Raw genomic sequence first — 26,986 nt, forward strand, 5'->3', positions numbered from 1 at the left:
TGTTCCCGAGCCAGGTTTTGGTTATTTCCTGAAAGATATGTTGACTGCTGAAGCTAAAATTTCTCAGAGTTTTAGAAGTCTGAGAGTTTCTGCTGGGGTTTTATGGTTTGTTTTTTCTCCTAATTGAAAATAGCATTACTTAGCAACAAGGATTGCACTCTCGACCAGTGAAAATGCAATACAAAGCAGTTTAGAAGCAATGTCCTTGCTGGTTTGAATTTCATAATACAAAATCAAGAAGCCCCTGGGTTAAGCTATATGCTAATGGAAGCCAGCCCTTCAACTTCTGCATCCTCCTTCTAGGTCTTCGGTGCTGGCAGAGAGGGGTAACTCAGCATGGTCACGAAATATGTAGAATGGGTGAGGTCAAGTATAACTGAGTCAACATGGAGATAGGCTGAGTAATAAACTGTTACCGAAATGAGGCACTGAAGAAGAATGACTATCCTCCCAAAAGCAAGGAAAGCAGGGAAAGATTAATCCCTCTTCAGCTGATGCAGTTGCCAACAATCCCTCAACGTCTGAACACCAACAAGAAACTGGCTCCTGGACAAAGAGCAGAGAGCTGAAGTTGAATCCACGCAGGATTGAAACACTGATGGGAAAGGTTTTGGAGAATAAAAAGATACTGTTTCCACTTTCCATTGGCATACTATCTCTTTTTGTCAAATCAACTGAAAGACCATGAGATATCGCTTTCCAAAAATATCACCTTTTGTCTCCAATTTACTATGAAACTTGGCCTTGCTTTCCCAGACAAGACCTAGTGCAGAAATCCACAAATCTCCTCCTCCAGATTCAATCATTCTAATCCTCCTTCCCTGCATCAAGGTTTCAGACTATTCACAGGCCTGAACACGTCTGATCCAAGTTCAAGACCCCATTTGGCTCCTGGTCTTCTTAGTAACTTCCAAAAAATAAACGGATCAGGTCCCAGTGATAATAAAGTTTAAATTAACCACTCTGGCAGCTACATTTCTTTTGAACTGAAAAGACCAGAAAGCTCTGGATGAACCAAAGGGGTCCTGAGGCTGAAGCATTCTCAGCCAAGTGGCTCTGGCAATGGAATAACAGACTGTTTCCGAAAAATGCTGTAAAACCTTCAAAGTTTGGAGAGTTTTTCCTCTGTAAGAATTACACTTCCACTCACACGCCCTGTCCCGACCAACTCAAAATCTGAACGAACAAATTAAAGCAATTTTCCTACCTTACATATGACTTCTCCTTAGAAAGAGAGCAGCTTCCTGCAGGAGGTTCCATTTTCTCCGTGCGCTACCTAAAAAGCAGCGTAAGTATGTGCTGCTACTTTGCACAGGTGCACTGCAAATCCTTGTTCTTACTATCTGCCCCACAGCTGAAGCAAAACACAGAGCTTTTCAGAAACACAGTTTCAAGGAAGTACTCCCTGTCCCAAAGAACTAAAGACTTCAGGCTATATGAGCAAATCTTTCTGAACAAGTGCCAGCCAGGTGAAAGAGAGAAGAGGCAAACGACTTCTTTCTTCCTGACACTTCCCACACAGAGACTGGTCATGTTTCTATTTGCGCTCATCTTTACTTTGCTGACTCAAACACTGATGCTCCAAAAATGTAAAACAGCAATGGGTATAAAAATGCTAAGTGGACACATTAACTGAAGAGCACAATGAGTCTTCAGCTCTCCCTTCGTCTCTGGTTTGTCACTGCCATTGACATCCTTCCTTTCCTGAGGGAAAGGAAGACATGGTAGAGTGTGCAGAGCTTAACAAACCCCAGATTCTGGTCAACTAAAATAAGAATATTGTGACCTATCTGAGTGTCATGTCAGATCAAGGTAAAGAGTTGCAAGATACACCGTTGAGGGCAATCTGTACATCCTAGTACACTGTGCATTGAAGGGGATGCAGAAATCCATTCAGCCATATGCTTTTTGCAGTGACAAACATCAAACACCCTGTCTACAAGGGTGAGCAAAACATTAGAACAGTTGTATTACTCCTTTCAGAGTCACTAAAGGAAAAATTTATTTGCAAGACTCATCTGAAACAGTGTTGACATGAAACGCTGCAGGAGCTACTGAGAAAACATGAGCCACGATGCTGTCAGCCCATAAACATCCCCCATGTTACAGCCCTCATGACTAGAACAAATGGCACCATCTCGTCAGCTCCCTCAGTGTCTTGCCACTACAGGCTGGATGAAGAGCATCAAGGGAAAGATTAGGCAAGGCACAGATGCAGTGAGTGGGAAGAAGCAAGCACATTGAAGCATCACCTTGTTGCTCCGCTCCTTCAATTACCCGCTCAATAACTGTGCAGTATCGGCTAGGGTTTCTGGCAGGAAAAACCTTGTCTGGAATAAACCCACAGAGGGATGCCACGGCTCCTGAAGCCACAGATGAACCCTAGAGGCTCCAAGGAGAACATCCTTGTTGTCTACCTTCCCCAAAACTCAAGGCAAAGCCTATAAAGTCCTCATCTGAGTACTGAAATCTGCAGCGTAGCTGCTTATTGTTAGTGAGAAAAGGAGAGCGCAACTAAAAAAAGGCACAGCGCACCAAGCTCTTTAACCCTTCTCCTTCCTTCTTTTTGGAAGCTGCACTCTCAGCAGAATGATGCACCAAAACCTGCTTGAGACAAAAAGGCAAAGGAAAGACAATGCTAATAAAACTATGTATAGATACCAAGGGAAAAAAAAAAAAAGAGAGAAATCTATTATTTCAGAAATAGCTGCGTAATAATGCAGCTTTAAAACAACATAATAAAAAGAGATGGGAGAAAGAAAGGTTAACTAGCACTTAAAATTCACATTACTTTTCCACATAAAATCTGCCTGTCACTATTATGAGGCACCGTAAAAATCAAGTCACCAAGCAAACAACAAAACCAGCTTCCAGCACGTATAAACATATAAAACAAGAATGCAAAGTCTCCACAAAAACATTTAAACATTTTAAGTATATATAAAAAACCCCACATATTTTGTCTATAAAAGGGTGCAATAGGATCGTAAACATTCACAGAACCCTTAACACAAGCAAGCAGAAATCACCAGTTTTAATAGCAAGTCTGACACAAAGGTTTGAAATGCTTGTAAAAATAGTCCAAAATATTAAAGACAGTTAAGCTGTGGTGGGTTTTGTTTATCTGTTTGTTTTATATAACAAGCGGATTTATCTTGAAAGACAGCTGAAGTCTCCTTCCCCTGTCCTCTTTTTGCATTTTAATGGTACTGCTCAATTATGCAGCATGCAATGTTAAAATCCTTATATGCGATTTAACCATTGTCTGCACTCCTTGTGGCTTGAATAAACTGCCTAGTTAATTAATGACACTTCTTCAATGCTATAAAAAGCCTCTAGCCATTTTTCCCAGTAATCCGAGTAATTCATCCATCAATGAAAATAAGTCTTTCAGTTCTTCCTCAAAGACTGTATCTTACAGTGCAATTCTGAGTGGCCCTAGTCATTGTAAACATATATGTAAGGTCATTTGATAGTCTCTGCATCCAGAATTGATGGGGAAAAGGTGCATTTTTATATGTTAAGACACAAAAATATTGATATTCCCTGGCATTTTAAAGGCTCCTTTTCGTGAACCTGTAAAGATCCTTAATAGGGACAGGAAGTATTCTAATAAAGACCAAAATCATTGCTTACACTTTCAAATTTTCCAGGCTGTAATTTTTTTTCATTTTGTCCTTCCTTCCGTTCATTCATAATAATTAAGGTAAATATTTGCCTTCCCTATGCTGCCCCAGTTGCCTGTTTGTAGCTCCCTTTCATCATTCTGTCAACTCATTAGAAGGCTGTCTTCAGGATATTTTTTCCACACAGCTAGATGTCTGAGCATAATTAAACTTGATCAGTGTGATTACCACAATAGCAAGGACTGCCTTAATCAGATGTGCACTACAGCACCTGATTAAAAACAAAACGGTAGGGTGAATGGAAGCACAAACTCCTCGTTCCAGAGCAGCAGGCAAAAGAAGACGGAGGTGAGAAAATGACATCATGGCCCAAACAGATGCAACATTTTCAAACATTTATAAATTCCTTATTTTTAAGCCATGTTCTGGAAGCTAGGTAAGGCTACTATCCCTACTTTCAGCTTAGGAGGTGTTCAGAACACCTATTTCCCTGAAAAGGTGGTAGCAACTGCAAATCATAGTCCACAGATGAAAATGCGAGGGGATCCAAAAGCAGACTCTACTATCATGGATTTATTAGTTACAATTCCTGCCAGGGACTAAAGCCACACCAAAACTGAGGAGCCCAAGAGGCAATCTCATGAAATGCCTGGTGCCACTGGTAAAACATTTGAGAGCGCTTCTTCTTAATTAGCTCCTACCTCCCGGTGAGAATTGTGCCATAGCTCCTACCTCACAGCAGCCCCTTGGCACAGCACGGCACTGATCCTGTCAGGGCGACCTAAGGCACCAATGCTGCACGAGCACACAGGTCCCTCCTGACTACACTGCTGGACCCAGAAAGTATTCCCTCCTTCACGTGAAGCCCCTTTCTGGGTCCCGGGCTCCACGCTGAAGCGCTGCAGACAGGGTGCTGCAGGCAGGGTGAAGGAGCTGAAGCCTGCCCCTGCCTCCTGCCCGTCAGGGAAGAAGATGCTGAAGCATCTGTGGTTGCCATGGGACTCAGGATGGCGAGCACTGGGAGCAGGAGTGACTACCAGCATAGAAACAGCCTTCCTGCGCAGCTACTGCAAGCTACAAAAGATTTAAAAAAACCCCAACGCACAGACCTCCCGCACTCTGCATTTCGAAACAAAGCAGTTTCATCTGCTGCTGGTCTCATCGTTCTCTTCCAGTGTCTTCTAAGACCCTGCAGTGTGCACGGTATCTGTTCCTAGCGTGGTGCTGCTTTTCTCTTCCACTGAGAGCAGAATTCTGTATGATTAGACACAGAACAGGCTGAAACTTGGGGCCTGTATTTACACATTCTCAGTACTAATGCATGTTGCGTTGTGAGGGGACCACATACAATAGTTAATGCTGTACCCGGCGGGATGCAAATCAAATTAGCTAACTGCTCATATACCTATTTTCAAAGCAAACAGAAGGAAGCACGCTGGCACAGTTCACATGTATCTGTAGTCTGTCATGTCCTGGCCAAAGAGAATCCTGGCCAGTCCCTGAATTTCAACAAATAAAAGCTTACAACAGGAAAGAAGGGGTGGAAAAGTAGAAATGGGCTCTTACAGCTGTCAGAAAAGTCTAATAATTTACACTAGCTGAGATGCAGGGAACAAATATAGATTAATAGCACCTCTTGGGATATCCAGGAATTAATATATTCACTCATTTTCATCAAGGCTTCCCTCTGTTGGGGAGCGATTTCCTTCTGATTTCCTTCTCACACACAGAAACTGCAACAGAAACAACCTCAGTGAAGTCCAGGGCGTTACACTATATTGCTGTAAACAAGAGGATAATCAGACCCCCCTACGGTTCTCACCCAGCTCTCTGACACTGTGCCTTTCTCCATCCTGAACAGAGATAAGCCTCTTTAATAGGTAAAATCTGGGAGAGGGAGAGGATGGCCCAAGGGCAGCAGTTGTTGACAGAAAAATGTCACTGAGCAAGTAGGAGGGGAGCAAGCACACAGGAATGGGATGAAGCACTGGAAAGATATTTTATATGACTTGTGGACTTAGGAAAAATCCTTAATTACTTATTGACATTGCTTCTATAATTATAAATAAACCCTTTGGCTAGACAAAACTCAAGTTTTTATCACTTGGGAAGTCATTCAATCTACTCAGTATGTACACTCCCTCTTTGCAAACAAGTGTGGTATGACACCACAGAACTGTCTCAAGACAGGGTACAGCATTCTCTGATACTTCAAATTTACTTTCATTTCAAATATACTTTTCATCCTTACATGATCCTAGGTGAGCTTTTGCACCAGAAAAATACTCCAAATGACCCTGAGGAAGTAGGCTCTACTACAGCCTTTTGTAGCCCTGAAAAAAACCATTTCAAAACAGTGAAAGGAAGGTCACACTCCTGAGCGATCCCACCCATCTGAGTTTAACCCAAGTGTGGCACTCTGCTTGAGATAGAGAGGACCCGGTCCTGGGAAGTCTTCCTATTGTGTGTATTTGCTTATTATCCTCAAGAGGCCATTGGTATAACAGGGCTCTCTGCCTTGGCCAGATGGGTGCTCTGGTTATAGTGCACATAAGCAGCAAACACCTAAATGAGCAGGACCACAGACGCACAATGAAGTGAGAAAATTAACTTCTAGTCCTCTACAATAAACATGCAGAATCACAGTCAGAAGGCCTATGTATTGAATTAGCTGAAGAAGCCCAGAGCTCAAAGTCCAGACTCAACACCTGGGTGCCAATCCCAATAAAAATCTGCCCATGACCTTCACAAGAAGATCATCTGACGACATACGATGCTGAGAAAGAAAGCATTGCGGTCAACCAGATTGCATCAACTGTCCTTCGACTCACAGTAAGTTTGTCCCCAACAGACAAGGAGAGCTCAAGAAAACCTGAAAAACAACAGCCATAGGAAGAATGACACCGCTCTCTTCCTAAAAGAAAATGCAGAACAGTTGCATCTAGTATTAATAACATCAGCCAATAACTTCATCAGGGCAAAGTATGCACCAAATCAGTTAAGACAGAACTATATGCTCAATTTCAGCAGGGCTGTACCCCACGCTGGCCATCTCTAGCTCTCATCCCATCTGTAGGCTCCCCAAAGGATTTGGGAAGCGATAACTATGGAGTTTCAAGCACAGGTGGCATCAGCCACTACCTCAGGTGCTCTACTTACAAGCCTGTCTCAACACACAGCAAGGACACAAACTCAGAGGCCACACGCTCTGTCAGACAAGAAGATGGTTGGCAATACTGTAGCTCCAACCATTTCTTGCCCCCAACAGAAAGACGGTGGTAGGAAATTACCCTCCTCTTGCAGAGCTGCTACAGAGCCGTGGTGAGGAGTGCCAGAGGTGAGAGCCTACTGGTGTTGAATAGACAGACAGGAGAAAAGATGGAAAATGAGACTTGAAGAAAAGAGGAGGATGCATGCAGCAGAAGGCTGAGGGGGAAAGACTGAAGAGTAAGGCAAACAGACAGGCTATATTGAGCAAATTTTTATCAGGACAATAGAAAACTGATACTGAACAATACATTCCTCTTAGAAATTTAACTTTCCAAGTTAATTGTGTTAAAGGTCATGGGACCATAGAGTGTAACGTTTTCCAGGAAAACTTTCACTAGCAATCTTCAGGGTGCCAGAGGGGTGACAAAAAGAATAGTATGAAAATATAAATTTACATGTTGGCATTTATCTTTCATTCACTGTACTGACAAGTAGATTACATTAGTCAATAGGGAAGATGCTGAATAGATTAGAATAATATTCTGTTGTCGTTTGCACAGATACAAATCAGGAGAGAAATGAGATAAGGGGATAAGCTAGTAAGGGTATCCATTTCCATATGTGCTTTTTTGTCTGTAATATATGCGATGTCCTTCGCCCCCAATTTGCTATTTTTAGTTTGAACTGAGCATAGTCTCTCGCCTAGTACCTCAGTGAATCATATTTCCTTGTGCCTCCAGAGGCAAATACATCTAAATACATTTTAGAAGATCGCTTCTTTCCACGAACTCCAGAGAACAGTACAAAGATCCATCATCACTTAACATGCAAAACCCCACAGTTAGGAGAACTGTGCAGAGCAGCATCAAGCTCGTGGCTGGTTTTGGTCTCTATTTCAGTGAGTTTGTCAGCAGCAGAGCCTGTAACTCAAGCGAGTGATTTTCACACAGCTGGAATTGGCCATTATGTTCGAATGTGCTTATCTGGACACTGAACAAGTGTTTGTTTCCCAGAATAACTGCTTATGGAGCATCCAGATCAGAAAGTACAAACATATTGGCTAAACTGAATTGGAGGCAGTCAGTCACCCCAAATTAAACACTCAAGTGAAGATATTTCCAAATACAGCAGCAACAACTGAGTATCACACAAATGGGGTAGCCTCATGTTTAAAACATAGGATTGAGAGCTATTAGATCTTAGTTTCCCATCCTATTTCTGCTGCTTGTCTTTTCCTCTTGATCTCGAGTAAATTATTTATTTTCAAGATTTACATTTTGCCAGATTCATAAAGAGGGAAGTTAGACTCCCTGGCTTTAAAGAGCAGTGTTGCAATAATTAATTCATTATTCTTTGCAGAGTGCTCTGAAATTATTAGATGCTGCTGCAGAAATGCATATTATTAGTGCTATTATATTCCATTAGCAAGTCCCAAAATAACTCTACCTTGAATGGATTTATAGTATTCTAAATTAAAGTCAGTGGTACCTTGAGTCTTGAACCAGCACCTTTTTATAGCGGTGTAAAATGAAGGAAGATAATCCAGTTGTGATCTTAACACAGTTTCTCTTTGCACTATTCTACCCCCATCATTTCTTTCAGTACTATATTATACACACATTAACCATAATGACAGTAAGCATGGGGAAGGAAAGACTGTTCCAGTAAGCTCAACAGTGAATGGCAAAGGGCCATTGTAAATTCTGCAAATGAAACCAACGGGTGAGCTCAAGCCCCGCTATAAATGGTGATGTGACCAATATCATATGCTTCTTTAGAAAAACAATAAAGAAGAATTATTCAACTGTTTTTTTCAAAGCTCAGCAAGTTTTGACTCAACAGTTGGAAAAATGTCCTTCTTTTAAATTATGTTGTTTGCATAAGGCTGAGGTGTCTCTCTGACACTCAATCAATTGGATGCATTTGCTCAAGTGAAGGCAAACATAACCATAACTGTCACTGGAACTGCTTTTGCTGCAAGTGCAGACTGGACAGCTGTACACAAAAATGACCAGTCAGATGTTTACTAGTCCAGGCTGTACCTCTGCTCCAATGCATTTTCAAGATAGCTGTATCAACAAATTAGGGGTATGATTACAGACTCTCGTCTCAAACAACTAACTTTGAATAAGACTGCATGTGAATCGAGGTGAAAAGTGATGATAGGTAACTTGGTACATTATTGTATTTGCCTAATGAGAACAACAGGATGAATTAAATTTTCGTTATCTGTGGGACCACCAGTTTTGACGGAAACTGTTCTTACAAAGAGACCGTTTTACTTAACAACTTTTTAAGAGTTGTATTCTATAGCATATCGATGCAACATAATTAATACCTCTAAAAGCCCCGTTACCTGTTGGTCATCTGGAGTCCATATGCCACAGGTGATCTGACTCTCCAAGTTTATTTCTGAAGACCAGTGTCTTTGTCCGCTGACTGAACCGACCAGCACAAATCCATCTCTATAGGAGATAAGTGCTTGAGTCCCATCATGGCTCCATGTAAAGTCGCTTACCTTAACATATCAAAGACAAGAAAATAGTTATATGAGCCACGAAGGATTTTTTTGTTGTTTTAATAAAAGGTAGCACTGCACAGAACTAGACGGGGCACCTATTAGCCCAGTTGTAGCTCTGATGTCACAGCTATCGGCTAAAGCAACTGTCCTTGCAAAGTGTCTTTGTGACAATTCTTGCATATTCCTTTCAATAAAGAAATGTTTCATTTTCTCCTGTGCTTTTTGAAAGGTATAAAGCACCATTCATTGTCCTCTTCATTTTGCTTTTCAGGACTTGATCACTCTCGACTGCAGAGAAAACATGCATACCAACCTGTGCCCCACGATCATTCACAAGCTCCACAGACCATCTGCCTTCGTATTGTATCCAAACAAATATTCCTCCATCTGCATCGCAGGTTGCTAATTTCTGGAATGGTTCGTTCCATCTCACCAGCACAACCTTAAAAGATTACAAACAAAACCAGCATTACCAAAACAGTGTGTTGCGCTAACAAGTATTTAACAATAACCAGTTAAACGATACTGCAAAATAAACATCATCACATTTAAATCCTAAAGAAGATGTACAAAACAGCAATTTTGAGCACAGCATTAGGCGCCTCTCAAGAACAGCTGGAATCATTTTGTCATGGCTGTCAGGAAATGCACAATCTCTCACCATCAGGCCTTTTTGGAAGGCATTGCATGCTTTCAATAAAATCATACTGTACACCGGAACGCTGGACTTCATTACAGAAGCAGCAAACAGGAGGCCCCGTACAGACCATCCAACACTCCTTCCAATGATTTCCCCCACTGTAATCTCAGAGACTGTCAGACTCTATGTCAAATCATCACCTCTTGCTGACTTCAAATGAAGTTGCATGCACTGCTATCAGGTTGAATTTGAATACTCATACCAATAGTGACATGAAAAAAAATGTTAGAGTCCCAAATTATTAAAAATTTGAAATTTCATAGAAAAGTTGCCTTGCTAATGAGTGCAGAAGGAATACGAAGCAGTTTTAGGCTCTTCTCTCCACATTAGAGCTATCTGGGCTCTAGATTAGATTTCTGGAGAATCTAATCAAGTCTAAACCTACCAAACTGCTCTCTCATTTCTAATTAATATCAAATTTAACAAATACAGTATCCCTTGAGACCTCAGTATAGAACTGAAAAAGACATGTCATCCTAGTGCTTGAAGCAGAAATTAGCTGTAAAACCATGTACCTTCTGTTAGTGACTTTTTCTTAAAAACTGTTTTCCAAATTAGTTTTATTTCAAAAACATGCAGATATATATATAGGACGCTTACATTCATACACAAGGAGATTACCCTCCCAGTTACTTTACAGAGACATGGCATATACAAAGAAAACATATATTAAATAGTCAATCAGTAGGGTGTTATTTTAACTAAATGGACATCCAGCTTTAATGATGCTTCCTCATAAATCTAAATAGATAATTAATCATTTAAAAGAGAGAGCAAGAGAATATTCTCCCAAAATATATTTTGCTGTTTACAGAGATGGACTGATGCTCCTGAAGATCCCAATCCTACAAGCTCTGAGCAGACAGACCCACCATACTTCACAACAAAATCAGCACTCATTTTCAGAATTAGGATATAAATACGCATACCCGAAACCTAAACTTGACAGCTGAAAAAAGATGATCTTACACTTATTTAGTGAGTGCTACATTTATTCACAGAGTGTCAAGGGTCAGAACTTCAGAACGTGTACATCAGTGGCGCTTGCCAGCCTGGAGCATCAATCCTTGAATGATTAAAAAGAAAATTGTTTCTTTGTGCATACATGAAGATTATGGGGAGAAATGAGTATGACAAACCACCTCTCTGTTGTTAAGCAGCTAAGAAGAATCCCATTGAAATTCTGCAGAAATACACTTGCTTCTGCTTGATTATGACCTTGCAGCTGCACTCCAAGTCACAAGTCCTGTCTCCAGTGGGGTGGATTATATCATACCACTAGATGGATTATATCACACACTGCTTTTTTTTTTTTTTTTTCGAGAGCAGTAAATAAAATACCGCAACATATTAATACAAGCAGCTGTACTTTGGTAGAAGTTTGACTCTGTCCCTTCCATCTAAGCAGGAATAGCACAGATTTGTCAAAATTTTGTTTTCTATTTGGTGTAACTCCCATGCACAAAACAATCATTTCATCCACCCTGAGGCAAAATGCAATGTCGTAACTGTACTTGCCAGTAATGTCTAACAGTATTACAGAAGAAGTGAAGAAAACCCTCTAAGTAACACAAGGATAACACTGAAAAATCTTCATCCCAACCTTTAATAGAGTGAAAGGTACTTATCACCACTGAAAATCAGACCTTTAATGCTTAGACAGTGCCCATGTTGGACATTTCACAGATCATACAGAATAAATTGCTAGAGAAAATTTAGGAACAAAAGATAAAACTAATAGTTCAAATAACATGTTTTTTAACTAACACCATCAAAGGTGCTACTATCTGTCTTAAAATTGTCCTGTTCTGCCTGGCAAAGATTTGAGACGAGCATATGATTTTATAGATTAGACAACCTGGCTGATTTAATGATACGAATTATGGGCAAAGTGACAATAGTTACCTTGCTGTGTTTTTTCTCTTTTCTATTTTAAATAGGAATCTTGTTAAAACTTGAAGATACCTTTTGATTCAAATTCTGTACAAACTGTCTTTTGTTTGGATTTGATAAAAAATCCAAGGGTACCTTTGAATGCAAACAAGATTAACCAGAGCATCCCTCCCTCCATCCCAATTAGATACAAATTAGTAAATTCCAAAATAAACTTACTGCTTTATAGTCACAAATGAAAGTGAGACAATGATTTTATATGTCTTCTGATAACATGCTTATAAGGAAGCAAATTTGTGATTTGAAAATTCAGCTTCTTTAAACACAGAGTAAATGTTATCATTTATGAGGTCATTTTAAAGATGCTTCCACCATTTATATTTAACATCCAACTACAGGTGCTGAGTCCACAGCTGCTTTGAATATTACCATTTTAATTTTATTTCATTTTTCATAACATACTGAAGCAGAGATAAAGAAAGGAAGAAGTATTACCCTAAGAATTAAAATTGCTTTTGGCTTTTATGTTGGCTAAAATGTAAAGCATATGAAAACATGCCCCATTGATAGTACACTTAAATAACACGTAAGCTTGAATTACCCCTCTGCAAAGAGGAATTTTATTGCTAACCCATAAACGCAAAGATATCATTACTTTCACTAACAGCTTCGACTCACAGGGGACCCATTTTTACTTCTGCCTTTATGGTTCTCCGCTTCCTACTTAGCATCTTCACACAGGTACTGAAGGACTAAACTGTTTTATCTTGTACTGAAAGAATGAAAATGTTGGTATGCCAAAGAAAGTTGTCTGTGGACTATTTGTGTTCCACACAGCCTTTGTATATCGCCTAATTCTTTGGTTGGTTTGTTGTTTGTTTGTGGTTTTTTAAACACTATAAAAATGGCAAATGTGTTTGTTCTACTCTAGAAAAAATTTGTATCACAGATATTAATCAGGTTCTAAGCTGCTATCTCTTACATGGAATGATCTCCCATGAATAAAACTTCAAGGAACTCCTGGCCTAATACCTTAAGTACAATGTACTTAAAGGTGCTAGAAACTCTCCCCAAGAACTGACTGCATACTATAATGCTGCAAATAGAGCAGAACCAGCAAAAAATAAAACCCTTAAAAATTATTTTCATCACAAATTAAGGATATGTGAGGATTTGTTATCCTCAATGTTAAAAAACTTGTTTACGTATAAAATCAAAAGAGAAAATTTTGTTAACTTGCACCTAGGAGATAAATCTGTGCATTCATTTCCAGTACTACAGATTAATAAAAAATGAAATAATGGATGACATTTCTCAATTAAAAATGTTGTGCAAACATAAATTATAGTTTATGAACCTCAGTTACTTCCCTTGACTTCTTATCTTCACAGATGCTCTATTTGGAAAAGGCCTTGTCTGGTGCCAAAGGAAACATCTGTATTATTCTAACTGAAAAAACAACAGCCAATATTTATTTATGTTTTAAGATCACTTAATTACGCTTTAAAATTTCCATTTTCATTCACTCTAATGTTTTTGGTTCACTACCGCAAATAACAAAACAAAGGCCAGTCTCTGGCCCAGAAGATCATCAAAGTTCTTAGAAAGACACTGCCACAGAAAGACCATCATGCGGCTAGCAATGTTATTTATTAATGTCTTAGACAAGAAATTTTGAGTAACTGCAATTTTTGGAGAAGCAAATATGTGATTTACAGTAAATGTGACCTCTTCCCAACTGAAGCCAGGTTTGGTGATTTAAATTCAGTATGTGCTATTGACACTTTTATTAATTTTTTCACATTTTCTCACACAAGACCACTAAAATCCAAAGCATTCTGAGAGCTTCTATTATTCCTAATTTCATTACAGTTTTTGAAGGAGATGATTGAAAATATGATACCAATCAAAATTCCAAGAGCAGAAGCCCTTCATCTAGAATACCATACAACAGTCATTACTGAAATCTTATCTCTGTAGTCCCTAAAACATACAGTACATAATTACGATAGAGGCAAGGGACAAACATCTAGAAAAAATAAATGGGTAAATAACTAGGGGAATTAGTTCCTAGAGTTCCTTACCAAATTTAGATAGATTTTATTACTGATACACTGTAGTGAGTCACAGTGAGTCATTTTTTTTAATGTCTGATCCTCCATCCATTTTACTGAGGAGCAGGCATATGCTCTAAATATAGAGGTCTTCTCCAGCATTCATCTTCACATACGCTATGGAGATGTGCTTGCAGATGGACTATCACTGCAATAGAAAGTAGACAATACTTGATGGCAAATATTTGATTGCAGCACAATTTGCTATGCCTGGAGAGCCACATTCCTTTATCTGGCATGACCATTTCTGAAACTACAAGTGAACCAGGCATCATTGCAGGGTGCACAGGATGCGATGCATTATAACTCCATTGAGCACATACAATACTAAACGTTCTAGGGAATTGCTGGCCTTTTCTTTGCCCTAAGAAATCATACTACATTTCTAGTGTTATTGAAAGTGCTGATATGAATCCACCTTCCAAGCAGCAATGGCAAAAGACCTAACTGTTGCTAGGATAGGTATAGAAAAACCAATAAAGGAGATTAGGCTTTTGCCTACAGTAGCAGAGTACAGGACTCAGTCTATGCGAAGGCTTCTTCCAATCCTGTGCTTTTAGGAAAGTACTTCAGTTTTTAAAGGAACATATAAGGGTTGAAACAAAGCACTGGAAAAGGAGACTAGACAATCTGCCTAGGATTACTGAGCATGACCTATTTGTTGTATTGAGCAATCCTATTATGCAATCCTCTAATAAGTAGATAGACCTTCACTCACAGTTACAAGTCTAGAGAAATACATGCATACAGTACGTGCAACACACTGGCACACATTTTATTAATGGGAACAAAGATGAAGAGATGTGTAAGCATATCTATCAAAGAAAAAAGATGAGTGTACAGCGGGGAACAGGAATGAAACGTAAAAGCAAAGGGACCAGAGAAACCAATAACCACCTTTACTAGCTAATACAGTTCAGTGTCTCTGTTTACATAATATATAGAGATATACACGTATAATGTGTATACACATTACATATATATAACATGGGTGTGTGCATGAACACACATCCCTATTAAATCCTCGACTGTGTCAACTTTGTATATTTGTGGACTTGAAGTTAGTTAACTAAAGTGATTTTTGTAACTAAAACGTAATTTGAAAGTGACAACAGGTGCCCAGAATAAGCAGTAGGGTTGCAGTTAACAAACTGCTGCTTCTCACTATACCTATAACCAATGCTTGGTTCTAAATGGTTCTGCATATCTTCAGTTCAATGAAACATAAAATTTAACTATTTTTTTAATACTAGTATTTTTAAAATAAAGGCTATTCGAGCTTCTCTCTCCTAATTTCTCATGCTGCAAACAGATTGTTTGCAATTGTTCTTACCTTCATCTTCACTTATGACCTTCATTTCTTGCCATGACAATAATGTCAGGATAACTCTCTCCATTCAAACTAATTCAATTGCGCAGACAAAGAGCATCACGTAAGTATTTTTCCTACTAATAACACTAGACAAAAAATCAGCAGACATGGTAGACAGCTAGTTTGCCTCTCCCAGGGTGGCACACCCATTTTCCTATCCTACTTGTCTTATACTGCACGCTCTAATGGTACACTCCCTGTCTCTCCCACACCCGCAAAGTTCTGACTTTTTGTTTCTAGTGACATTACAGCCAGGTGGAAGTGCTTCATTTGCATATGGAGCTGCCAGTTTGCAAGGTATGATACCCATCAAGGAATTATTAAGAAGAAACTGCTACTATTAATAACAAACACGGTGCTGCAGCTAAAGAACAGCAATTTTCTAATAGTTAGTGAGAAAAACTGCCATCTCACAATAGGGGTGGCATGTTACATAGTGGGTAAACGGACGGCGAATGAGATCTTGGAGACAGAAAACACCACCCAAAGTCTTTGTGTTTCTTCAGTCTAAATAATAAGAAAATGAACTCTTTTCCTGAAAGGACTGGAGTAGCCTCCAGATACCTCAGGGATGGATGTCCTTTCATACCCCTTACCCCTGCTGCGGGAGAAGCTGCAGTCACCGGTGACGTGCGCCGGTGGCCCGGCAGCTGCTCGCAGCCCCTGGGGGGGCCGGCAGCTGCCGCAGGCAGTGCTTTCCACTGCCACTCATCCATTAGAGGTCTGCTGCTTTATCCCAGGATCCTACTTTTTCCTTGAAAAAAGCGTATTACTCTGCCAGCACCTGTCATCTTGCTTTTTCGGCTCTTTGAAAAGGAACTTCAGTTTCTATATATACCATTTAAACAAATATAACAACATTCTTGTGAGAGATGATACAAAAGCTAGTAACTACAGGGGTTTAAAAATAGAAAAAAATCCATGCAAGGATCAAATTTGAGTAGCCTTTTTTTTTTTTTTTAAACTGGGAATCTGATTTCATGGTATAACATTATCAATAAGCTAAATGCGATGTCTGCGTCAGTGGGGGACCTAAGCTTGCGCTAACTGAAATCAGAGGTAAGGCTGGACCAGCAACAAGGTGCTGACCTTAACAGATCTGAAAGGTGCAGGTCCAACTCTGTACCTCCTTCTGACCACAGACTTCTCTGTGGTCTTCTCATGAAAACCTACTCCAAAGCAACTACAACCCTAACTCAAACACCTCAGGTAAGTGTCTAAAGGTAAGTACAATGTAGTGATACATACATTAGAAGGTCTGTGCCATTTTCTTCAATATGCTTGCTCTAATTTTTTCCCCCTTTCTCCTTGGTGTTTGTTTTCACAATGCTCAGAGCACGCACCGGGCTGACAAAGACTCGGGTCACCTGCCTAGTTGCAGAAAGAGACAAGGCCAGGTAGGAGCAGTGCCGTTTACCAGCAATATCCTTCGGAGTAGGCACAGGGGAGGTAATCATTCACCCAGCACTCACTCGCTCTCTGTGTGAGCGGCTGGTACCCTCTGCAAGTCATAGTGTGGCTGCTCACCCCCTGGGAAGACTGTTGATGCTCCCCAGCAAGTTTCCTCTATTTGCTTTGCAGACAAATGCCACACATGCCTATTTTTAAAAGGCATCTTGGGGTTGGCATCCAACCCACCACATATACCTATTTTTGAAAGGTATCATACGGTTGGCATCCAATCCCCAATGGAAGGCAGTCTGACCTTTAAAAGCTCTAGGGGATGATTTTGGCAAATAGGCAACTGCAAGAAATACTTGTTTTGATAGCTACTTTGAGGAGGGAATGTACTTAGTGTGAATAAGATGTCGTCTTAAAAATACCTAGACTGTCAACATCTCACTGAATACATTTAGGAGCCTTGATAGTAAACTGACAAGACGAAGACTCAGAAAGGCTCTAAAGCTTTACAAATCTCTTACGTTCCTTAAGTCATATACTTCACTTTAAGAAATACACCCCCAAAGTCTATTGATCCCAAGGATTTGCCACGTAACCATTTTGTATTTTCCCTGAACACAAAATATGCCATCTGATCACCTACCTTAGAGGAAAGCATCCCCACAGGTACCAAACAAGAAGCGTTATGCTCCTACGAATGAAGTGGTTCATAGGGCCAGTTCCAAAGGAATTACTCTTTTCACCTTGGAATCACCACATTTAATCGTGTCTTCAAAGAACTACAGTTGTAGCAGACATTTAAAAAAACACAACAGAAATTAGCTGTATCCAAGATATACCCAATAAATGTGTTTGGGCAGCTGAGGATCTTTTGATGGGTCACTTGTCAGAACTGGAAGTTGCATGTGAGAAACAGAAATGACAAGCGATACAAACCTAACGTGGATGACAAGATGTTGGTATCTGGCTACCAGGTCTCATTTGAATAAGTTTCTTAACTACTCCTTCAAGGGCTATTAAGGAAAATAGTTGGGTATAATCCGAAGGGAAAGAATTAAGGCGTGAAAAGAGTGAAGGCCTGAAGTCAATCACCCATAGGCACGAGATATCTGCACATGATGTTTGTGGAAGGGAAATGGGTAGAGGTCTGCTCATCTCCCATCTCACAGACAATGGAGTGACAGTGATAAGGTGTATGCTCTGCTTTTGACTCCCTTACCTTCAGAAGAATGCTCAAATCCCAAAAGCTCTTTCACAGAAAAGACAACTGTTTCCACAGAAAAATCCTTTTTAAGAGTTATGCCATGCTCATTTCCAGTGAGGGAAACTCTTTTATAGCATGTACATTACTATCATTGTCTCCTATCAACGGTCTTCCTGTCCTTAAGCATTCCTGCAAGATACTTCTGTTTAATTGCCCATACATACTCCCTAGAAGTGCAGAGGCAAGCCCCAGTTCACTAAAAATAAAACAAAACCGAATGTTGATAAGGATGAGCAAAGGATAAAACAGCACTTTCATTGCCTTCCTTTATAAGAAGAAAGATTTTGCCTTGTTCTAGTTTCCATATAGATAAAAACACCATAATAAAGAAAGGAAAGATGACTATGCTAGCTAAAGATGAACAACCGTTTTGCCTTACGATCAAAATACCCAGAGCAAAATAGTTCCCCTTCTCTGTAGCAAATCACTGATGAGCACCATTAGGAAAGGTCCATTGCTGTTAAAAATAAGACACAATAACTGTGCAGAGCTGGCAGTTCCTTGGGTTCAAGCATCTACGGTCCAATATTTTCCCACGAGAAAAAAAGCACCATAGTTAAAAATCTTTGGTATTTAGCCTACATTAAATTAAAAGTACATGAGCCTAATGCTCATTTCACTAAGGTCTGACAAAATTACATCACAGATGGTATAAATCAGGACCATTTTACAACCTCCACATTTACAATCACTTTTGGCCTGTGTAAAAGAAGCTCAGTGTAAATAAACCTCAAGCTTTAAAAACAAGTATAACACTCGCTGACATCTACCTATGCATCAGGACCATATAGGAATTCAGAGATCATGCACATCTTTGTTAGAAGTTCCAAGGAGAGGGAGGAAGAAACCAACCAAAATACCCCACATAAGACAGATTTAAAAGTCTTTCTGTCTTTTTTTCCTGGCTAGAAATACAGAAAAATATTGGATGCAGAGACACAGACACCCTGTAGCAGAGACTATGGCTTTTATTCTGTCTCTTCTTTTTAAAAACATGCAATCAAGGACAAAACACTGTTTGGAACCATGTATTATATCCAAATAATAATAATAAAAAAAAAGCCAGAGGACACAGGATAACAATAAACATTATTGAAAACCATTCCTACTCAAAATGAACTAGCTCTGCTCTGCTTTCTCAACAGCAGCTACTTAGGAATTCCTGTAGTATCTTTCTACCTTGTAAATGCTATCTTGTTGGGGAACGCCCCCAGGTTAATGAATTGCTGGAAAAAGTCAGTGAAGTGACTATGACAGAGGTATTCTCCCATATACTCGATCTTCCCAGTTTGGTGGTTAAAAATTCCTGAGCAAGTGGTCACAGAATAACGAAATATAATTTTATAACTTTACATGTATATATGTGTGCATGAGAACATTATTAAAGAAAAAAACCCCACTTCCACTACTAGAAAACTTTAAAGGAAACTCATAAAAATGTAATTTTTTTTATAAGACTGTGCTAGTTAACACAGAGAAAGGAGGCAACACAAGTTCTTCACCTTCTGGAGAGTATTCTGAGAAGTGTCAGAAAAATAATGGTGTCTCATGACCACATACTGAGGATCTGCCCGTATCAAATATAGTAAGTCTGTCTATATCAAATGTACTAAGGTAAAAGATAATTTTTCGCTTATGAGATATTCAAACTCATACAGCATGGCAATTAGGTAACATAATTCCAGGTTTCTGAATATCATCATTAGCATTTGTAGTAAAGATTTTTAATCAGAAGCCGGCCAATGACTCTCTTGATGATTTCACAGGGTAGACTATAACTTAGCTTGCACCTCCTTAGGTGAAATCCCTGAACAGTCCTCCAAACAAGTCTTATATGGGACCTGACTGCAGCATAAGCTTTGTGCAAGGCCTCTCCACAGAGATGAACTTAATCCTTTAAGAACTGCAGTAAAAACTCGACTTTTGTCAGTGATGTAAACAGAAAAGACCTTAAAATTCAGAGGCAAGTGTCAAAAAGTGCTGTCCAAGACTGATTATTTCTCTGACAGGTACAGGTACAGTACTTCAACCTTAATTATTTTTTTTTCAAACACAAGGAAGTAAAAGTAATCCAAACTTCAGTAAGAGCACAGATCAGCACTTCAAATCTATTATCATTTCCCAGGTGATAATAGCTGTGCACTAATTTAATTAAGATGAGTTATAAGGTAGACTGGAGACAAATGGTATAGCTGGGCATTTCACTGCTGAAGTGGGACTACTTTACTATCCCAAATTCCCAGAGAAAAACTCAACTATCATTATTCTGATCATCAAGTCCAACCATAAGACCTCTGTGTGAGTTACACACAATTTCTGGCCATCTGAGGAATATCGGTGACCATAAATTAGTCACAGAAACTGAGAAAAGAAAGCAGTTGTGTAATTTTTATTGGGTTGCTTGGACTGTCTTTGCGTGACCCACAGAGACTGTGCATCCCTAATCCTTTTGTGAGAATGACGAAATTCCACCACGTTACTTTGCAAAGGTAGAATACCTGCTTTAACTTCACGCATGAGGCCACCACCTGAGCCCCCCACCTGCCGGCTGCCCCCGAGTGGGTTCATTTATACGATGTTTAGCTCTTGGCATTTGGGGCAGCTACTGAGGCAACTGTATAATTGCTGAGATGGACATAGAAAACAAAGTGAACAAAAAGAAATAGTTTCTGTTTCCAAGGTGAACAATGCAAGGGAGGGAGCGGGCAGTAAAACAGGGAATGCAGAAAGGGCTGAACAGCCACTCAGCACCTGCGCCTCTCAGGACAGAAAGGTACAAAAAGGAGACTATAAATTAACAATACAAATAACTAAAACCCACAATATTTACATGCAAAGCATTCAGTTTAGCATATTACAATAAACAAGACAACAGATACCTACCAAGAATTATTTGTTATATTCGTTATATATTCGTTAATATATATACATATTACCCCCACAGAGGCTCTGATTCAGGCTTGAGACACAGTGGCCCACCTAATTTGCAAATGATACGATACAAACTTCTGACAATGTGAATACTAGCTACAGAAATGCCATACTCTAAGAAATGCCAAATAACAGATTTGAAAATGCCATCCTTGCTTTGGCTGGCCTGCAATTCTGCACCGACTATATTCAGACCAAACCCCTGTAAGTGGTTTTATCTTCGTTTCTTATTTCTTCATAAAATAAAAACTGCACCATGATGCAGTTGGCCAAATGACCAATAATTTCACTTGTTTGATTTTCCAGAGAACACAAGGGAGCTATAAATAAGGGGTTCAATCAGTTACTCGGATAGAAGGATCACAACAGGCAAAGTGGATGACCCCAGAAAGCACCAATCAGTGCTATTCCTTTTTACTGCTGTGGCATAAAGAAGAGACCCTCATGTTGTTGGAACTGCACAGTTTATGAACAAGGACAGTCCTTGAAACTTTAGCCTTGAAGACAAAGAAAAAGGCAGGCTAGGGAAGCACTGCAGGGAAGGCTAGCTCTACAGAGCTCTAAAATGACTGTATTTGCTCAACACACTTGAGAGGGCTGAACTGTAGGTTGGGAACACAATCCCTGGGCACCCTAATGGGATGTAAGGGTCACCGTGAGACTACCAGATTGTTGGCCATACAGATGATAGGACACACATCTGACTGTCTAGGACAATACCTCACCTCATCTAATGCAAATCTTAACAAAGATATTGATTACCTGTGGTGCAGAAAGCAGTTTGCAAGGAACTGAGCTAAAACTGACTTGCTTCTCAGAGACCAAAGAGCAACAATATTCAACCTTTAACAACCCAGGCAGTATAAGAACCACAGACTAGAGAGGAAAGTTGTCTGATCCATATCCAAGAGCCCAAGCCAGCTAGCTTATAAGAACTGCATCACTGGAAAGTAATTTTTATAGTTTAGATAGTTTACCCTTCAGTTCGCTCAAAAAAGAGAGGAAAAGCAGTTAGAAGCACACACATTTCTGTTCTTTTTTTCTCCGGTAAAATCCTTAAGAAAGTTTCACCTTTCACCTGTTTTCTATCCCAAGTCACTTGTGTGTTGATGACCATCTGGAATACGACCGGGACAAAAACCTACTGAAGGAATGAACTGCCTTTACGCAAGCAAGTCTGTCTGTGCGCTGCCTCTACGTTATCCAGAAACCATTTCCCTCCTCCCTGTCATATGAAAGTCTCAATGTAAATGGCTCTCCTTTCAGGTTTTCAATAAAATTAGAACTAATCTGGCTAGGGACAGCAAAGAAGTAGAGGCAGGTGGCTACCAAACTTTTTCCAAAAGTGAAAAACCTCCTAAATTAAAAAGGAAACTTTATTTCAAAGCAAAGGTATCAGTATTTAAACAATGGTTTTGACTTGACAATTTCTACATCTCTGTCAAACACCCCTGAAGCACAGAAAGCTTACACGTGACCAGGTGCTACCCCACCTAAGATCCTGTCCATGTCTGTGCTACCGAGCCTTCTACACCAAGCCATTGCAGCTTTCCTCCCACCATACAGCCCTCCTCCTCCTCTGCAGGCTGGCACACTCTCCATGTTTCAGTCTTCTACCTCTATGCTTAGGTATTTCCAGAGAAGGACTCTAGACCGCGGAATAAATTGATTCTCCCTGCCCTCAATCCTGCATTTTCCTTGCAAACACTCTTTTGGGTTTTTTTACTATTTATTCATCTGCATAATTTCTGATGCCTTTGCTTGAGGGGAACAAAAAGCCCCACACCTTTATATTAACCAGAAGACTTAGGCAATAAGACAAGATTCTGCAAGAAATTGTGGAACAAACATCACTGAAGTATTTAAAACTGTAAATACACAAGACAGGTTTAACATAGGTATTGTTAAATAAACACTGCCATAATGCAAGAGGTTGCCCACAAGCACTGCAGGCCATGCTTTCTGACTGCCACGGTTCTATGAAGTTCAATTTCAAAAGCAGAAAACACTGCCACTGGACGTCCCCTTATCAAGCAGCAACGGCATTACTTCAGACGGGGCTGAAGAAAATACTTGCCTTCATTCTGTGCAGAATTTTGGTTTCCTTTCTTTATGATACTTTATAGATGTTAAAGTAATGTGTTTTTAACATCCTTAAGAGTTTAAAAAGCAATAAAAGTAATTGAAGTTTTGAGAGATTAAAGGCAAATAATAAAACAAAAAAATGCATACTGGCAAAGTGGAGTCATGCAAAGAGTCAGCAAGTACTGGAATGACGTGAAAAAACAAGGAAGGTAAGAAATTATTAAATGTTACTGTAAGTAATAGGACAATATTCAGGAAACTGTATTTTAGGTTAAACATCAATTAAAACATCCATCAATGAAAGAAATGGTTAAACAGTCTTCTAAAGTAAAGGTGGAATGCAGCCAACCTTTGGAAACACTTCACACAAATTTTCACATAGGGGAATGATCTGTGTTTTTATATAGTTATGATTAAATCACAATTTTTGTGTCTGTCTATAGGCTGGGGATATAGGTGATGGCTGCCTAGATGGTCTGCCAGCTACTTTCACGTCTGCATGCAGATCTGCAAGCGATCAGTCATTTCAGTAAGTTTTGCTCTATGTGTGCTCTTGTTACACTGCTAGCATTTTCAGAGTGGAATGTCTTTCTAAAGAACAACAGACAGAGTGAAACAGTCTGGGAGTCATTCCCTTTGTCAGAAACCTTTAGGAACAAAGCAGTGACATCACTAGCATGATGAACAGACAGCTCCATTTGGAAATTGTTCGTATTATTAAGCAGCTAGGGATCTTGGCGGGGAGCTAATTGAATGAGGTGGTTCTGAGTGGATCATAGCATAACAGAGAAATCAGAGTGTCTCTCTCTCTCCAAAAAAAAAAAAAAAAGGGAGATGGAGGATTAGGGCAATAGATCAAAAGCATGGAGTCAGCAATGGGACCCAAGATCCAACAAAGAGTGATTTTCACCAAGCAAAGTCCTCTATGCAGTACCAAAGAGGACTCTGTGGAGGACTCAAGGATACTACATGGCCCACCAAGTACCACAATGTTCAGAAGCAGGAGTGAAGGCGCCACAGTAAGCCGACTCGTGACCAAGCTCAGCTAGTACAGGGCAGGAGATGAAGCTGAGCAGGGAACGCTCCAGCTAAGCACCCCCAAACAGTGGAGCACAGGGATCCCACAGCTGCAGCTCTCTGCCACCAGCTTCCTCCACCATCCTCTGTCCCAGAGCCTCAGCTGGAACGTGGACACGCGTCCCATGGCAATCACTGCCTCCTCGTGCTCTGCGTCCCATCTGTACAGCCCACCAGTCAGAAGTTTTTCAGCCTACCTCCCTGTCGGTGCCAACCACATCCCGGCAGTTATTATCCTGCTTTGCTACCATTACTATACGGTAATTCCTTCAAAGCATGCTTCTGTAGAAAATACCGACAAAAACATTGTCGTACTCTATTATGTCCACAGCATCCGTGATGCCAACACCTGCCCACTGCTTTGTGTGAGCTGTGGCAGCGGCACCCTGCCTGGCCTGCAGCTGTGCTCCCAACCCTCCTGACGCTGTGTGCATCACCAAATCCCAAACTCGGTCTCAGAAGAACGATTTTGCTCGTAACGTGCCGTTTGCCAAAGCTAACACCTTTGTCGAAGGGAATGAGCAGGAGTCGGGGAGTCCTGGAGAGTGTGTCTCAGCAGAGAGCGAGGGAGTGCAGAAGAGGCAGCTACTGAGCAACCCCCAGTGCCCAGCCTGACTCCCAGTCTCACATGATCTTGAACCGTTAGATTTATCAGTACTAAAAATAAAACCATGTGATGCAGACTCATGCACTGGAGAGTCTGTTGTTATGCAGTGAAACCACGATAGTTGAGATACTGTAACTATGAGCCAGTCCTCTAGAGTTAATAGTTTTATTTGCATTTATGATTCAGTTAGTTAACACTATTTTAACAGAAATCACGCTAGCCTTTTTATTTTTTCTAAAGTTCTGTTATTATTACTGCATAGGCATATGCATGATTTATTACCCATCGATTTCCTAAAACTCTCAAGTAGGGTGGTTTTCTTCCATACCATTTTACTGATTCTAATCAGCAGGTTTGTGTTATGCTTGCCATTTGAAGGCCAAATATCAACATTTTCCATTAACATTTTGGAATTACCTTACCTTCTGCCAATTAAGCAGAAATTAGTTTCTTTTTTTGCATATACAGCTTTCCTTTCTCAAGGATTTGATTTCAAAAGTCCTTTCAAATATCTATCTCATACCTTTAAGATCTGCAGACAATATAATTAATTATTGTTTGGGGTTTTTTGTATTATTCTAAAATATCATGTCACCTAAAAAGAGGCACAACTCAGAGAATAACTGTACACCAGCACTGAGATGAACACATTTGTAAGACTGCAAATACAATTCCTGAGAAGGTTACTATCAGGTAAAACGGCAGGACTACATGAACTGTCTGTCTGATGTCTGGCAAATGTCAGAGTCAAATTCACTTAAGGACAAACATAATTTAATACAACTGAAACCTTAACAAAAATGATGACCTGCTCATCACCATGTACTCACATACATATCAGGTACTCACATGCATACCCATGAAAACCACGCATACTGGAACTGCACCAAGGAGATGTGCTTTTGTAGACAAGCAAACAAACAAAAAAATCCTTAGTTTAGGTCTGCCTATTTACTTCAACAGTTTAACTGAAGACATCAGGGAAAGACAACAGTTGCTTACGTCATGCCTCCCAGTCACTGTAAGTGAAATGAACTCCAGAAAACAAGTGCAGAAAGTGCTCTTGCTTTAAGGGCATTTTTAAGAGATGACGATCTTTTACTCTGTACACGTAATGCACATATGACCAAAAAAAAGGCACCTCAACACCTTCTACCTCAACTTACAATCACATCAGTTCCTGACCTTATTACATTTCTGGAATCCCGTATCTGCACGCTTCTGTTTAGCGACAGACTTTGGTGACTTCACGAGATGCTGGGAACCACCCCTACCATCCCCTGGGCTACTCTGCTCAGGCAGTGCTGGAAAACAGACCGTGCCACCCTGAATTCAGGCATCACCCACACAGAATGCTCTTTAGGATGTTACTGAGAATCAAAACTAATTTCATACCTTTTATACAAGTATTCTATGAATTACACCACTAAAGTCCTACCTAACACTTTGTCAGGAAGGAAGAACAACCAGCAAAAGAACAGAAAGATAGCCCTAGTAGCTAGAGATTGTCTTAAAATCTCAAGTGTGATGCTTAATATCGCCTTCAGAATTTGTCAGCATGGATTATGGCAGCTGTAAATATTTCTGATATCCCTTAAAATAACCTTTTAAAAACCTTGTTAAATTCTTCATCCTAACAACTTACTGCCATAGTGACTTTCATAACTTAATCACAGATCTGAACAAGAATTTCCTTTTATCAGTTTTGGAATTTGCAACCTTCTGATTCCTTTAAGTATCTACTTACTTTAGTGCTTTAAGACAAGGAAAACAGAAACTACCCCAATCTACCTTCTCTATTACCATTTACTGGTTTATACAGTTCTAGCACATCTCTTCGCTGACTCATCTGCTTTCTAAGGTAAACAGTCACAATTTTCTTCAGCCACTCTCCACAACTGAGATTTCCCCGCTCCTTTTTCAGCTTCATCTCATGTTCCCAGAACTCCCACTAACTCTCGAATGCTATTTTGAGGTGAGATGAGGGCGTTCTTGATACATTGGCTTTTACTTTTGGTAACATTCTTCAAGCTAGTCTTTATTAGGTTTTGTATTCTTAATGGTATGTTTTCAAAATTAGCAGGATTTTTTCTTTTACTACTGTATTTTTCAAGTCAGCTGCATACCGAGAAAGAACTTGCTATGCTATTCTCAGGTCCAGGTCTTTCCTAAATGGAGGTCTCCA

General features: G+C 39.9%; 1 protein-coding gene across 2 annotated transcripts in view; it reads right to left on the reverse strand.

The window, feature by feature from the left end:
• TULP4 (TUB like protein 4) overlaps positions 1-26,986 on the reverse strand; it is a 161,947-nt gene that overhangs the window by 50,050 nt on the left and 84,911 nt on the right. For both annotated transcript variants that reach the window (XM_075035904.1, XM_075035905.1), the window contains exons 3-4: positions 9,671-9,799; positions 9,193-9,354 (exon numbers count right to left, since the gene is read on the reverse strand). In XM_075035904.1, coding sequence (XP_074892005.1) covers positions 9,193-9,354; positions 9,671-9,799 — 291 coding nt within the window. The remainder of the gene's footprint in view (positions 1-9,192; positions 9,355-9,670; positions 9,800-26,986) is intronic.

Source organism: Buteo buteo, chromosome 9 (assembly GCF_964188355.1).
Source record: "Buteo buteo chromosome 9, bButBut1.hap1.1, whole genome shotgun sequence".
Classification (NCBI taxonomy): Eukaryota; Metazoa; Chordata; class Aves; order Accipitriformes; family Accipitridae; genus Buteo; species Buteo buteo.